The sequence below is a fragment of the Anser cygnoides genome, chromosome 3 (genome assembly GCF_040182565.1).
Source record: "Anser cygnoides isolate HZ-2024a breed goose chromosome 3, Taihu_goose_T2T_genome, whole genome shotgun sequence".
Lineage (NCBI taxonomy): Eukaryota > Metazoa > Chordata > Aves > Anseriformes > Anatidae > Anser > Anser cygnoides.
In genome coordinates this window covers 62,933,983-62,948,459 of record NC_089875.1, presented here as the reverse complement: position 1 = coordinate 62,948,459, position 14,477 = coordinate 62,933,983, and the positions used below count along the sequence as shown (strand labels likewise).

The window sequence follows — 14,477 nt, the reverse complement described above, 5'->3', positions numbered from 1 at the left end:
CCAGTTATAGGACCACATTTTTCAGTTTGGAGGTTGGTAGTACTTCTGGTACAGAAGGAGTGGAGATTCAGTTCTTATTTGGTTAAATAATCTTTATAAGATGAAAGGAAAAAATATGTATTATAGTTGCTGATTAAGGAAAATCTAGTGCACAAGTTATGTTCAGAGTTTTGTGCAGAAGATAAGTTCTTCTAAATAAAGGAAAGCCATGGGTTAGCATTGCCTTTTCTCTTTCCGTTTTCATACCTTGAGATGGAAAGGATTGGGTGAGGCTCCAGTGGAACTGATTTCAAGATAGAGTACCGAAAAACCCCAGGCAGATTATGTGAGCATCTTGGCTTATGTTTTATTGTGTGTGTTTGTGAAAATAGGCCTTGTCAGGATGTGTGTGTGTGTGTATGCCTTACCTCTTCTAGCAGGATACTTATGCCAGCCTGCAAAGAAAGAGGACACAATGGCTGTCTTGCTTGCTGCTGTGCCAGCCAGCAAACCTTCCTGCTTCAGAGGACTAATTTCCTCAGCCTGGTTTACAGTCCCCTAAGGAACATCTCCAAGATTCTTGGGAAAGCTTTCTTGAAATAAGTGATAGGAATTTATTTCTCAGTCTCTCTTTTAATACTTGAATTTCTGTTTGTTCAGATTTACCAAATCTCCGGTGTTACTGTTTTCATTGGATGGCTTCAGAGCAGAATATTTGCAGACGTGGGGTAGACTCCTACCTGTTATTAGCAAATTACGTGAGTAGTTCCCTTGTCTAAGCAATATCATGCTGTTTTACCTCCAAAATCTGTGGGGTTTGTTTCTCTGTGTATGCTGCTATTACTACTCTTTTAAATCCTCACTGTTCTGTGGAAATTCATATTTTTGCACCGTAGAACAGCTGTGCAGACAGAACTGGAGGTGTGTGGGGGTGGAAGGGCAAGGAGAGGGAGGGTATGAGGGATGGGCTTGCTAGGCTTTGGATTTTCAGAAATACCTTAAAAAAACAGTTAAGCAACAATTGCTATATTTCAGAGATGGACACTTCCTGTTGTGTGCTTACTTTATTTATGTGGGGGGAATTAGAAGTAGGAATGCTTTTTGCTCTATATTGCATATTGTCTCATATTTAGATGGAATGACTTTGGAGAAAACAGAAAGTGAGATAGAAAGCACTTCATTCTACTTGAAAAAGAAGGTAGAGAAGGAAGATGATATGGAAGGGCTGGTATGTAGCATAGAAATGTGATGAATCTGAGAAAACCTTCATATAACAAACATTTTCAGAAGAAATGAGAACTCCATTTCTCATATGTATGTTTTTTCTCTGGATTTGGTAGTGCCACTACTTTGTAGTGTCTAAGTAACTTTAGTTACTTTTCCTGTCTCCATTTTCCTGTGGTCTGTAAAGAACCGATGACATTTCGTGTCTGAAAAATATGCCAATCTTGCTGTCATTCATAAATTACTACCTGGTATGACTGGTTTCAGTTTGACTAAAAATAAATCAGTAAAAATACTTGTTTTTTTTGTACAGTGGTTGTTACAACTTGATCTGTTCCAGAGGATAACAATTCACAGATGTATTTGAGGTTTTAGCTTTTTTTTTTTTTTTTTTAATTGAGGCTTTGAAACAATTTCATAAGCTGCAGTTATTGAAATTTTCAACATCTTGAGCATTGAGAAGAGAGGTTGGCTATTACAAATGGTTATAGCTCTGGCTGAGATACAAGATAGTGGCGTCACAAAGCATCTGTAGGACTTCCAGGCTGCGATGTCCACTGCCGCATACAAAGTTTCTGCATTCTTTAGTGTGGATAGGCTGCAGTGCAACTTTTTGTGGTGACTTCTGTAATAAACTTGTATTTCTGTTTCCACTGAATCCATGGTAAATTTTGACCACTAAGCAATTGAGTTGCCTCAACCAAATCCTTCAGTACCTTTATCAAAGGCAATTCACCTCTTCAGAATCATTGAGGTTTTTTGTGGTCAAAACTTAAATTGTTGAAGATTTTAAAGCCAGAATGTCTAATAATGTTTTAGAATAAAATAAAGAACAATCTGGGGAAAAAATATTATTCTGTATCATCATTCTCCATTACTCTGGAGAGACTAAACTAGTAAGTGTCCAGAAAGACTTACAATTTATGAATGGCAGGACTTATAAAACCATGAACAGTTATTCACATTACCTAATGTGACTACTTACTGTTTCCTTAAATTAGGACATTGCTAAATCCCTGGATTTTATTCTTTAAAACACTTGATGGCAAGTGCAGCATTCTATTATATTCCTCATTTATTTCCTGATACTGACATATGAGAGAAAATAATGGTAATATTTTTAATTCTGTCACTAGGGTATAACTCTGATGTCTCCATGGAGATTTTTGTTAGAGTAAACGCCTATGAGGCAATACCACAATTTCACTTTTAGCAACTTTTATTATACACACACACAGAGTTATGTGTTGAAGGTGGGGAATTCAGAATGGTGCTGAGGCTTCTAAGGGAACCTAGATAGAGCCATTATGTGTGTTATGGGGTTTGCAGAAAACATGTTCACATTCTTCTAGACTGTGATATAATAATTTTAAAATAAATCCTCCTTTTGTCTTCAGTTGTCTTTAACTAAGACAACAAACCAAAAATAGGAATGATACCCCCTGCAATTCTGGACAAAATATGTTTTAAGTGTATTTTTCTCTAAAACAAAACAAAAACAACCAGACAAAACCCAACCCACACAACAGCAAAAAAAAACCCTACTATTTAGGAAAATAGCCTCAACAACAGATTTGGAAGTGGTTGAAATGCATCAAGTGTGTTGCCATACCAAAAAGGGTGAAACTGATGATTTGTTACTTAAGAACATAAAGCTGGAGAGAATGCCCATGTAATTTGAGAGGGGTTTTTTGGCTGGCTTGGCTTCTTCTTAATTAGCTGAAATGGGTTATTTCAACTGAGACCTAACCCAAAGCCCCAGCCAATGAGTTCTAAGTGCCTTGGCATGACACTTCTTATGTTGTTAAACCTTTCATTCTATTTTATTTATATATGTATATAGGTAACCCAGAAGGCCAGTGAAGATTGGTCTTCTTTCTATATGGATCTTTAGGATCTGTTGAAAAGTTTTTGATTATCACGTTGTATTTTTAATGTTGATAATGAAGGCTTTTTTTTTTTCTTTTTTTTTCTTTTTTTCTGAAAATCAGGTCCCACACATTTGCCTTAGGAAATCTAACTTGAGTAAACTTTGCTTAAGTGTTTTGGCCTGGCTAGTGACTTCATACTAACAAATACTACTACGCACAAATTTTCTCCTTAAGAACCTTTTTTTTTTTGTCAAGATAAAGAAAACTTTGAGATTCATTCTATAATAACAGCTTATTTTTATTAATATACTTTATGTATATATGTGTGTATATATATAAAGAAGAGAGAGTGCCAAAAATAGTGATTTGACGGGTGATTGAGAAAGCCAGGGCACCACTGTGGTGGCAGCTGTGCTGTCTCACCTCTGAGAGCTCCCATGGTGAAGTAACTAGTTGGTCTCAAGCTGCTCATTTTACATACCGCTCACCAGGGCAGCTTTGGAGGGTGTGATTTCTTTTATTACCCATTTTTACCTATGCATGTGCCTAGGGACTGTAGGTCTTGCTCGTATGACCATTGGAGTCAGTCATTATGAATATCAAAATTTTGTATTCCTAACATTCAGTCAGCTTGTAAATGAATGTGGGAAGAAAAATGAGGTATTAACACCAGAAGTCTGAAAAATGAAAACTTTTTAGAAGCATGATTTAGAAAAAAAATAATAAAACGTATGTCTGCATAATAGAAACTTGCAGAAATTTTGTCTGTAAATTTGCTGTTTTTCCTTCTAGAGAAATGTGGAACATACACTTCCAGTATGAGACCAGTGTATCCTTCAAAAACCTTTCCCAATCATTACTCCGTTGTTACAGTAAGAATTCATGTATATTATGTTTGCACTACCGAAGAGACTGTTCATTATCAAGTTGTCTCCAAGGCAACAGTGTTTTTTTCTTTTTTTTTTTTTTCCTTCCTGTGTGGATTACTAAAACTACAGGATTTTCCCTCCAGAATATGGAAATGTATTTATTATACTCGTTGCATAATTTAGATTGTCATTGTATAACACTATAGTTAACTGCTCAGATCTAATCTCTTTAAGTAATCCAGTTCTTCTGAGACCAGTTGCAGGAATTCCCATATAAATGTAAATCATGCCACTTTACCAAACCTCATTTGTAAAACCTCATTCCAATAAATTGCAGAACTATCTGTTCTTAAAGTCAGGAGTGAGAGCAGCTCACAGTCTCTGCTGTGAGAGCAGCAGAGAATTTAAATTGTCAGCCTTGTTCCGCTTCTTCAAGTCATCTTGGCATAGCCCAAAGACATACATGAAATGAAAGGAAAGATCTGAGTATCATATTAGTGTTGGCTCCATGGTGGACTGTACCCAAACCTGGATAGAATTATCCCAAACTTGACCTTGTGAATATCTTCACCTCCTGTGTATAAAGGAAAAAGGAAAAAGGAGGTTGTCAGCACTGAATGCAGGGCTGGAATCCCGTAGAGCCTTCTTAATTTCATGATGTGAGAAGTAAAATTGAATTAAATACTTGACGATCTGCATCTTCTTTCTTATCTTCCCAGTTTTTCACGACTGGCTTTTGGTAAATCAGCAGGAGTGCAGGAATGAGATTTTTAATTGTGTAATCCTGCCAAGTATCCATGTTTCAATATGCAGCTAGAGGTGTTAACCATGCTCTATGGCCACTTTAGAGTATCCCTAAACACCATGTAGAGCTTTGTCTAGCTCCCCATTCTTGTGAAAATTAGCAGGCAGTTGTGTTCATGAAAGCCCCAATGGTGTTATTATCCCCTTTAATCTAAAAAGAAGTCAGTCTGTGTGAAAGAAGAGCACTCAGTCTTTTAAAGCTACCTAGCAGCTGGTGACTTGGAACTTCTTTAACTGTTTATAGAATGGTTTTCCCCAGCTGGAGCTTTTAATTATTATTTTTAGTCTCACTGCAAAGCATTTAAAAATTGTAAGGTAGGTTTTGGTAGCAATAACAGGTGATGCTGTTAAATTTGCGATTTGAGGTACTGGTGTAGTCTTGAGCTTGGAGTAGGGTCACATACAGATTACTCATTGAACATGTTTGTCTAACAAACGTATGTTTGTGTAGCCAGAAGGGTCATAACATTGCAACAAGGTGTCCTCTCAATTACAGGGACTGTATCCTGAATCTCATGGTATAATCGATAACAAGATGTATGACCTCAAAAGAAATGCATCCTTCACCCTTAGAAGTGAAGAGAAGTTTAATCCACAGTGGTACCAAGGACAGCCTGTAAGTATTATTGCACAGCTGAGAGCATTACAGCAGTATTTTGTCATATTATTTAACATCACTTGACTGCATAGTGATGTTAAAAAAGTTACAGAGGGTACTTCTAAGTCAGCCAAGAAGCGTTACTTACTCATCATGATTCAAAATTGCTATACTAGAGCTGCAGAATTAGGAACAAAGCAGTGTAATATATTTTGTTGAACTTAATGAAATTTTCCCTAAAGAGAAAACTAGCTCAAAATAACTAGTAAAGACAGCAGATTTTCTTCTGTTCTTAATATCACGTGAGCTTGCAGTTAAATTCTCTAAGGAAATTTTCAGACCAATTACAGTAATAAGCAGTAGTAAAGGTTTGCATTCTGCCCAAATTACTACTGAGTCTAAAGATACAGTTTTAAAAGAAAAGCTCTTAGTTTAATCATACTGCTATGACAAATGTGCTGAGACTGCCATCAAAACGAACTGGCATGGGAAAGTTTGGGTGAGAGTGGACATGAAGAACAGTGAAGGAGCAGATGTGACCTTTTAGTAATGTGTGGAGGACTGATACTTGAGGAGGAAAGAACACAAATGTAGACTTTGCAGGCCACAGAGAAGAAAGTGGTGCAGGAGTCTGGCAGGAAACCACGCTGAAAACAGAAAAATCTGTATATCATGGGATCTGCCTTAAAATCAGAAACATTGACCTAACTGTTGCTCCTGTATTTCAGAGTATGCATTGCTCCTTGGAACATTCCTGCTCTTTCTAGCTTACTCCATTGTTCTTGAGAAATTTCTGCTTCGTAGTACTCAGCTGTGGTTCCGCTATTGCATTATTGCTCCTAGCTGCAGAAGCTGGTAGCTCCTGCTTCTGTCCTGGCTCCCTGCAGTGTAGCAGTGGAAGGGGTATGGGTGTTAGCAATAAGGAATCAGGCTGGATGGTATATCGGGACTGCAGATAGCAGAGAGATGCAAAATTGACTGTCCTGAGTGCTCTGCTTAATGTTTTTAGTTTTTGATCTTTCTGAAAGGTGCAGAGATGGTGGGAGTGGTTCACAACTGAGTGAACTCCACTAATGAGAATGATTATTCTTGTCGTGCAGATCTGGCTAACAGCTATGTACCAAGGTCTGAAAGCTGCTACGTTCTTCTGGCCTGGCTCAGATGTAGCAATTGATGGGACCTTTCCAAATCTGTATGAAAAATACAATAGGTATGTGAAATCTTGTGTCTTGGATGAATATTTTACATTAACTATACTGATGGGACAGATCCCAGAGAAAGTATAAAACCTGTTATGCGTTTCTAAATAGTTGTACACCATATGAAAGAAAAGTAGGATCAAATTAACTTCCTTTCACTGCAGTGTAGATTCTTTGTCTAATGGTTTTGCCATTCTTCAGTAAACGTTTTACAGGAAATATGTGGAAAAAACAGCTTTAAGAGCAGCCAGCTTTGACGCTTTAGTGCTTTTCCATTTATATTTATACAAGTCATCTATGGGTGTGTTTAGAGTCATTCAATCCAAATCTCTCATAAAGTGAATGTATCAGGTCTTGACATAGTATTATCCCTGAAAACTAACATCGTATTCTTAAATCATTACTCGTAAATTGTTCCAGTGTCAAATTATTTTCATTGCAAATTTTCAAAATATTTCATATTAAGGCAGTGATATTTTAGTCAGTGATTGGTCTTCATTGCAATTAAGCATTTTTTGTCTAATGAAAATGCCACATAAATGTATTTATCACTATTTATTTAATAATTTCAAATCTCTTACAAGAAACAAGACTTTTCATTTCTGTCTTCCTTGAATCAGTCTGTCTCCCTACACCTTAATATAGCATGGAAATCCTGATTCTTGACTTACTATCTATGCTTTTCTTTAGGGATTCATACATGTTCAGTTAAACTTGTGATAGGTAGCTGAATTACTAACTTTGTGGATGCCTCATAATGTTACAGGTCAACATGCTTATTGTTGGTCTGCTTCAGGTTGATGAGGATCTCCTTTGTGACATAGTATGAGAACTTGTATTCAAATTGTATAAACATAAACCCCCAAACCAAGACGTTTTCAAAACTTAATACAGGAAAGAAAACCTACACATGCTTTTGTACCTTAATATCAATTATTCTGTTTGTAAAATAAACACAAGAAATACTGAGAACTATATTATAATTTCATTGCAGTCAATGGGGAGAATATTGATGTAAGTAAGCTTTAGAATAGGACATCAACTCCTCAAGAATCACAGAAAATTAGCACAGAGAAACTTGTATTCTGTTAAATATCCATTAATAGCATCGAGTTGAATTCAAATTTCTCTGCTAATAAACACTGATTTTGTAATATGTGTGACTAAAGTTTTGTAGCTTTTGGAAATATTTAGTTGATCTAATATTGTTTTGATACAGCTCAATCCCTTTTGAAGAAAGGGTGGTAACTATTCTTCGCTGGCTGCAGTTACCTGAAGATGAAAGGTAGGTATACAATTGCAAGCATGAGTTCTTGTTCCAGTGGTATTGCAATGAAATGTTTTGCAAATATGATTTCTATTTTAAACTATATTATATATTACTCTAGAAATGTTAAAATACTATTTGATGCACGCTTGTTTTTATGACTGAAAACTATTTTTACTGTTATGTTTCTCTATTTCCCTCTAATGTGCCCTGCTTCTGAATGATAGAGTTGTTTCCAATATTCCGTATCCATTGTTGAAATATAATCTCTTCAAACTGTCTCAACGTATATGTAAAATATTACATTTTTGGTACTGTTTGATATAGACCACACTTTTACACTCTGTATTTAGAAGAACCAGATTCCTCAGGCCATAAGTTTGGACCAGTAAGCAGTGGAGTAAGTAATTTATTTTTTTTCTTCTTTTAATTTGAACTTTAGCTCTGATTCTATAATAAACCTTTTATAAATCACATTAGATGAACCAAGACTCTGTTCAGTATACTTATTAGAAAAAGATTTTTTGAATAGACAGCCTGTCCATAATTAACATCAATACAAAGCGTGCAGTAAACAGCCTATTCAGTAACTCTAATTTTTATTTTGCTTCAGTAACTTTAAAATTGCCATCTCTTGTATGTTGTTTTATCTGACCCATACAAACCTTTTATGCTGATTTTAGAACAAAACAAAAAAAGCAAAAACACACCACCAAAAGTTTGTACAGTTTCATCTTGTCAAGAACAGAGATTTTACCCATGATAGTCCAAATTTTGGTGGATAAGCATTCATGTTATGATTTTCATTCATTTTCCCCAGTCCCTGTGCAAAGTTCAGATGAATATTGGTCTTATCTCCCTGCAGTTAGATTTTATGTCTTCTTGGAAAGAGAGCGATAAAAGGGAAGCTCACCCTATCACACAGTTGTATAAGCTATTGTATAAGTTTTTGGGACTGGTTAGTGTTGTAGTTTACAAGAGCACTAAGTAGCTTTATATTTTTACAAACAGAAGTGAAACATGCAAAGGAAAAAGCTCTCAGGAACTTTAAAAAATCCTCCTGCCTTGACTGGTCAGAAAGTTTGAGCATCTGCTAGGTATCTAACTGCAGTGGTGACAACAAGAAAAAGCTCTTGCTTTTTCAAAGGTGCTTTCAAGGACAGTTTGCTCCAGGGCCACTCACAATGGTAATTTGGAGGAAGATTGACGCAGGCTTGGCTTCCTTTGTTCTCTTGAGTCCTCTGGTGTTCTGCCACCAGCGCTCTTACCCTAAGGCATTCCATATTGTCCTCGGTTATGCTCCTGGTAAAGTGACAAACATCCTTAATATCATACTTTAAAACCAGTCTTACTGTCTGTAATCTGATTTGTTCAAATGTTTTAAACTGAGAAAACACATAAAAATGTGTAGTTGTGTCTTAGTAAAGGTTGTGGCACAGAAAAAAAGTAGGACCAAGAGCTGTATAGTGTAGATACATCCAGTCTTCTGTAGATGGAGGTAGCTCTGAGCTGTGCAGGTGCTAGCCAGTCTCCAGGCTCTCTTTCATTTAGTGTTACAGATGCACCTCTTGAGTCTGTTCTCAGTAGATGCAAAAAATATGTATCTAAAGGGTGCAGAACTGAGAGAAGTGGGAATAAAGGAAAAGCAGGTTTAGTGTGGTATTGAGAATGTTGTATTCTCCTGTCCTCACAGTTCCTCCTCTCATGTGAACTCTGTGTGCTCCCTGTTGTGCATTTGGGGGTTGCTGCACTGTTGGCTAGTTCCCCTGTGTCCTTTACCTATGTCTGGACTGCATCTAACCTTGAATGGTCTATAAGAAGAAATCCTTATTTATTACTAGCACGTACTGTTGCAGTTTAAACTTATCCACTCTCTCTAGCAGTATTTTTTAATTTATTTTCAATTAAAGTGATCAGTAGGCACTTTACATGCCTGCTTTTGTCCTTGCAGGTCATTTTGGCACTACAGAGAGTGGACAACATAGTTGGGATGCTGATGGATGGTCTCAAACAGATGAACTTGCATAAGTGCCTGAACATTATTTTTATATCAGATCATGGTAAATTTGATTTTGTAAAATGTATCAAAATTTTGAAGGGCTGTTTTTATAAAGTAGTATTCTGAGTTTATACTTGCATGTTTGTGGCAATGTTAAGGAACCTGCTAATATATACATAAACTTCTGTATTATGGGCATGGCATAAGAGATAATCAGTGTGGGTGAGAATTATACTATGAGTGTGGGGAAAAGAAGTGGAGAACATTGAGACGGATTAAATCATTTTCATGTTTTATTCCAAATTTCTCCTGTAATCATTACCAACTGATAAAAGAAATCAAAAGGAGAATTGAAAAAAAATATTCATTTTATTCTTTTAACTACACTACACAACAAGTCTATGAATTGCTGAAGTGAAAATCAAAGCCACATCTTCCTTTCAGTTATTAATTCTCTTATCCATTACTAAAAGGCTGTGAATGTGAAACTTCGGTTTATTTCTCTAATAGCTTTTCTATATTTTTATAATTATTTCTGTAATAAGTGAAAAGTTGTATCTTTTACCAATCTTTTTTTTTTTTTTCCTGATTTTGGAAGGTATCGGGCTAAGTGAATCTTTGGTCTGACCATGTCTTGGTGTTGCTGATAAAAAGACCTGAGATATTATATTTCTGATTTTTACAATTAACTTATGTATCTCATCAGCAAGGATACTCCACACTGATACTCACATATTTAAATAAAACTTATTTTCTTGTGCAGGGATGGAAGCAGGGAGCTGCAGGAAAACAGCATATCTGAGCACCTACCTGGATAATGTTCAAGATTTCATATTAGTACCTGGTCCTGCAGCTCGCCTTCGACCTAATAATGTTCCAGATGAGTATTTCTCTTGTATGTAGTTGCTAAACTAATTTCTGTTACTTTGTTGTACCGTTCTGTGCTTTCTGAGTACAATCTTAGGATATACATATTCTGTGTCAGCTAGGGACAAGCTGGGTAATAATTAAGGGGAAATACTGAGTGGTACACCCGTGCTTTTAAAGACCATTCACCTTTGCAGGTCTGAAAGTGTACATAAATTCTACAAATTGCTTATGTGGGATGCCTCAGAGTGACAACACGCACATGCTTTGCTTTGTGAAGGTCATTCCTTTAAATGTATCTTCAGTACTCAAGATAGACCCCAAAATCTCCCCTCATGTCTCACATTATTTCCTGATTTACCAGTTTATATAGAGTTGCTGTATTTCAGACTTAAAGAAATGTAAAAAATTTACCATCTTTTAAATATCATTTTGAGTATTATATTTCATTGTTATTTAAAATAAAAGTTTTTTCTCCTAATAGCCTGACAACAAACCAGTTGAGTAAACTGCAAATAATCATAAAAGAAGTTTATCAACCTGAGTAAAGATCAATGAATGCTTACAGATCTTAAATTTCAATTCATTAAGCAGTCTCATTGCAGCAGAACACTTAATGCTGGCAGTTTTTAATTCATTTTAATGTTGAATACAAGTGCTTCCTTCATGCTTCATTGCTTTTTCTGTCTAGATAATTGTTTTCCAAGCCCATTAAAACTTGTATGCCTCAACCCCAATGACTTTAAGTTCTGTTTACTTGGTGCTATTCTAAACAATTTTAATGTTTCCTTTGGAAAGTGTGGGTTCCAGGTTCTCTTTGGACAACCAAGTTCAGGGAGAAGAAAAGCAGAGTATCTCCTGTTTTTGACACATGCACTATTTTCATGAAATATTGTATCTGTCTTTGTAGCACTGAGTATATCTGTGCAGGAATTATTAATGGTTCCCTTGCAAGCGTAATCCTTTATGTACTTCAGTCAGGCGCTGAATATCAGACTCAGGGCAGAGTAACTGTGTGAAATGTAATGGGCCTGTGTTATACAAAACGTCAAGTTAAATGATGTGATGTCCCCTTTTGGCTTGAGTCTAAGAATCTGAACCTTGGCTCGCTTGTTCTTGGCTTTTCTTTCTAAGGACGCTTGCCAGATAAAGCTGCCGTCCTGATTGTTCTATTTGTTTCTTTTTTCCTTAGAGTTTTATTAGTAAGTAGGAAAAATCCAGCTTCATTAGCACAGCATTTAGCTGCCTCTTTTGTGAAAGTGTACTTCTCAGATTATTTTTCTAACTGTAGCTAAAGTACTAGAAAAATTTAAAGCTGTAATTAAGCAAGGAAGGAGTGTCTCTGAACTAAAAGTTCATAGAAACAGTAACTTGACAGCTTAGTGAATGTTTTGCTCCGCAGAGCTTTCATTCTGGAAAAATGATTTCTGTGTCAGAAATATTTTGAAGTTAAATATATTACATAATGGGAATGCTTTCATTTTATATCTGATCTTTTTTAACTTAGGTGACTAATTCTTACATATGATTCTTCCAGTTAACTATGAAGGCATTGTCAGAAACCTCACAGTAAGTGTCGTTTTACCTGTTCTAGCTTAACTTCTACTTGGTATTTTATAGCGTCAGCTATTTTCCAAGCTACTGAAATAGCATCTAGACTTTGAATCAGTGACCTTCCATATGCTGTAAAGTTAACAACAAAAAAAAGTAGTTCCTTGTAGGGAAAGGAGAGGGAAGGTCAAAGTTCAGTAAGGTGTCATTTGACTGTCTCTGGTTGTGCATTAACTAAGGTTTTGTTTTCATTTCTTTTCACTACCTCTTACATGCTGTATCATGTTGCTCTTCAAACTGCAGAACTTGTGTATCTGGACCATGCTGACTGAGGGCCAAATCAATGTAAAGCTTAGCTCCATTTCCTGGACAAGCATAAGATTAGCTTGCTCACACCCTTTTGATAAACAGCTTTGAGCTGGGATAGTGATACGTTTTTGTCAATTCCAACTTAAGGAATTTGTTTTTCTGCTCTATACTTCTAGACTTCTGTTCACATCCCTGCACCACTGAAAAATCTGTTTGTCCCTGTGTAACCAATCTAAAAAACCCTAGAGTGTCTGTGACTTCCAGTATTACAGAAATGTACAATTATTGCGCTGGATAGTCTCCTACCACTTGAAAATATCATAATGTTCATGTCTCTGTAGTTTTTATGAATTATAGGCAATACAGTTTGGTTCTGTACAACTGTAGCCTGTAAGGAAAAAATAAGAAGAGTAAATGGTTTCTATAATCTCATATAAATATTCTTTTAATAATTAAAAAAAACAGTTAGTTTTTGCTCTAAGTATTAATATTTATGTGCCAGACCATATGACTCCAAACTTAAAGGAGTCCCTTAATAGAAGCTGTTGCAGATGCTTTGTAAGTGAAGTGCTTTGTAAGAACTGTGCATGAAATAAAGAAAATTGTGATGAAATTTACAATTTATATTTTAATTTGAAATATTTCAGTGCAGAGAACCAAATCAACCTTTCAAAGCTTACATGAAACACCTTCTGCCCAAGCGTTTCCATTATGCCAACAATGACCGGATTGAACCATTGCACTTTTATTTAAACTCCCAGTGGCAACTTGCTAGGTAAGTTGCAGTTTTCAGTACTTGGTTATACAGCAAAGAATTCATTGTTTTCTCATAGCCTTTGTCTTCCAGATGCTTAGAGTCCAGTGACAGCTATTGGAGCCTGGAATTTTTGTTCTTGTTCTTGAATTTCTTGTTGCAAGGGATGCAGAAACCATGCTCTTCTCTGCAGTTTGTGCAGACCTGAGAAGGCTCAATTCTAAACTCACAGCTATGGATACTCCCCTGTTGAATATGCACGTAGCGGCAGGCTTTGTGACACAAGTGTTAGAAACTAAGGTCTCCTTTTTCTCAAGCACATTGTGCCATACTTTAGGAATTTCTGAAGTGAGTCATGAATGTTAAGCATGTGTATAACTGTTGTTGAATCAGTCTTGTGAGTGATCCACATTGAATTTACAGAACATGCTGTTGTTAGTAATTAGCTTACATGTTCCGACCAATGAAATTACAACCCCCAGAATAAGGGCACCTGCTGTAATAATGTAATTTTGAACACCTCTGTGATACTCCAGGGCTTGCATCACCAAAGAGGTTTTCAGCTCATGTATTCAATAAGTCTTGTTCTGTAAAACTGAAAATGTGCAAGTTTTGTAAATCAGATTTAGGTTACTGAAAATGAATGCATTTAAGTGATGTATGTGGACCTGACATATGTTGGAGATTTGTTTTTACTAGACTGTAAGATGCACAGCTGAATGCTCTGAATTACATTACAATGTTTATTAAAAAAATCTTATGAAAATACTTATATAGTATACTGTAAAGTTCTGTTTCTTAAATGCCAGTGAAGTGATAATCTCTTACCCTGAGAACAAATATTTTGTTCATGTGTCTTCTGATACTTGACTTTAAATAGACACTTGAGAATTCCAGAGGAATAAGATTTATGGAGAAAACTATCATTCTAATTTTAAAGGCATTCTTCTCCAGAGCTTGAAGAATTTCTATTCCCTATGGATAAGCCTCTGAAATCTTTAAATAGACAAGTAAACAAATGCACCATGGAATGTATTCTAAGCTGATATGGTTTGTAAAGTATGAGTTATATAAATGTGATTTTTTTTTTTAATAGGAAACCATTTGAGATTAAAAGTTGCACAGGTGGATTCCATGGCTCTGATAATCGCTTCCCCAGTATGCAGGTGAGACTTGAAAATTTATG

The 14,477-nt window shown here is 35.9% G+C and overlaps 1 protein-coding gene across 1 annotated transcript in view; it reads left to right on the top strand.

The window, feature by feature from the left end:
* The window catches only part of ENPP1 (ectonucleotide pyrophosphatase/phosphodiesterase 1), a 55,723-nt gene that overhangs the window by 23,656 nt on the left and 17,590 nt on the right, over positions 1-14,477 (top strand). Inside the window, exons 6-16 of the mRNA XM_048075768.2 lie at positions 640-737; positions 3,867-3,946; positions 5,244-5,363; positions 6,446-6,555; positions 7,764-7,829; positions 8,139-8,211; positions 9,763-9,871; positions 10,574-10,705; positions 12,215-12,246; positions 13,185-13,312; positions 14,388-14,457. Coding sequence (XP_047931725.2) covers positions 640-737; positions 3,867-3,946; positions 5,244-5,363; positions 6,446-6,555; positions 7,764-7,829; positions 8,139-8,211; positions 9,763-9,871; positions 10,574-10,705; positions 12,215-12,246; positions 13,185-13,312; positions 14,388-14,457 — 1,018 coding nt within the window. The remainder of the gene's footprint in view (positions 1-639; positions 738-3,866; positions 3,947-5,243; positions 5,364-6,445; positions 6,556-7,763; positions 7,830-8,138; positions 8,212-9,762; positions 9,872-10,573; positions 10,706-12,214; positions 12,247-13,184; positions 13,313-14,387; positions 14,458-14,477) is intronic.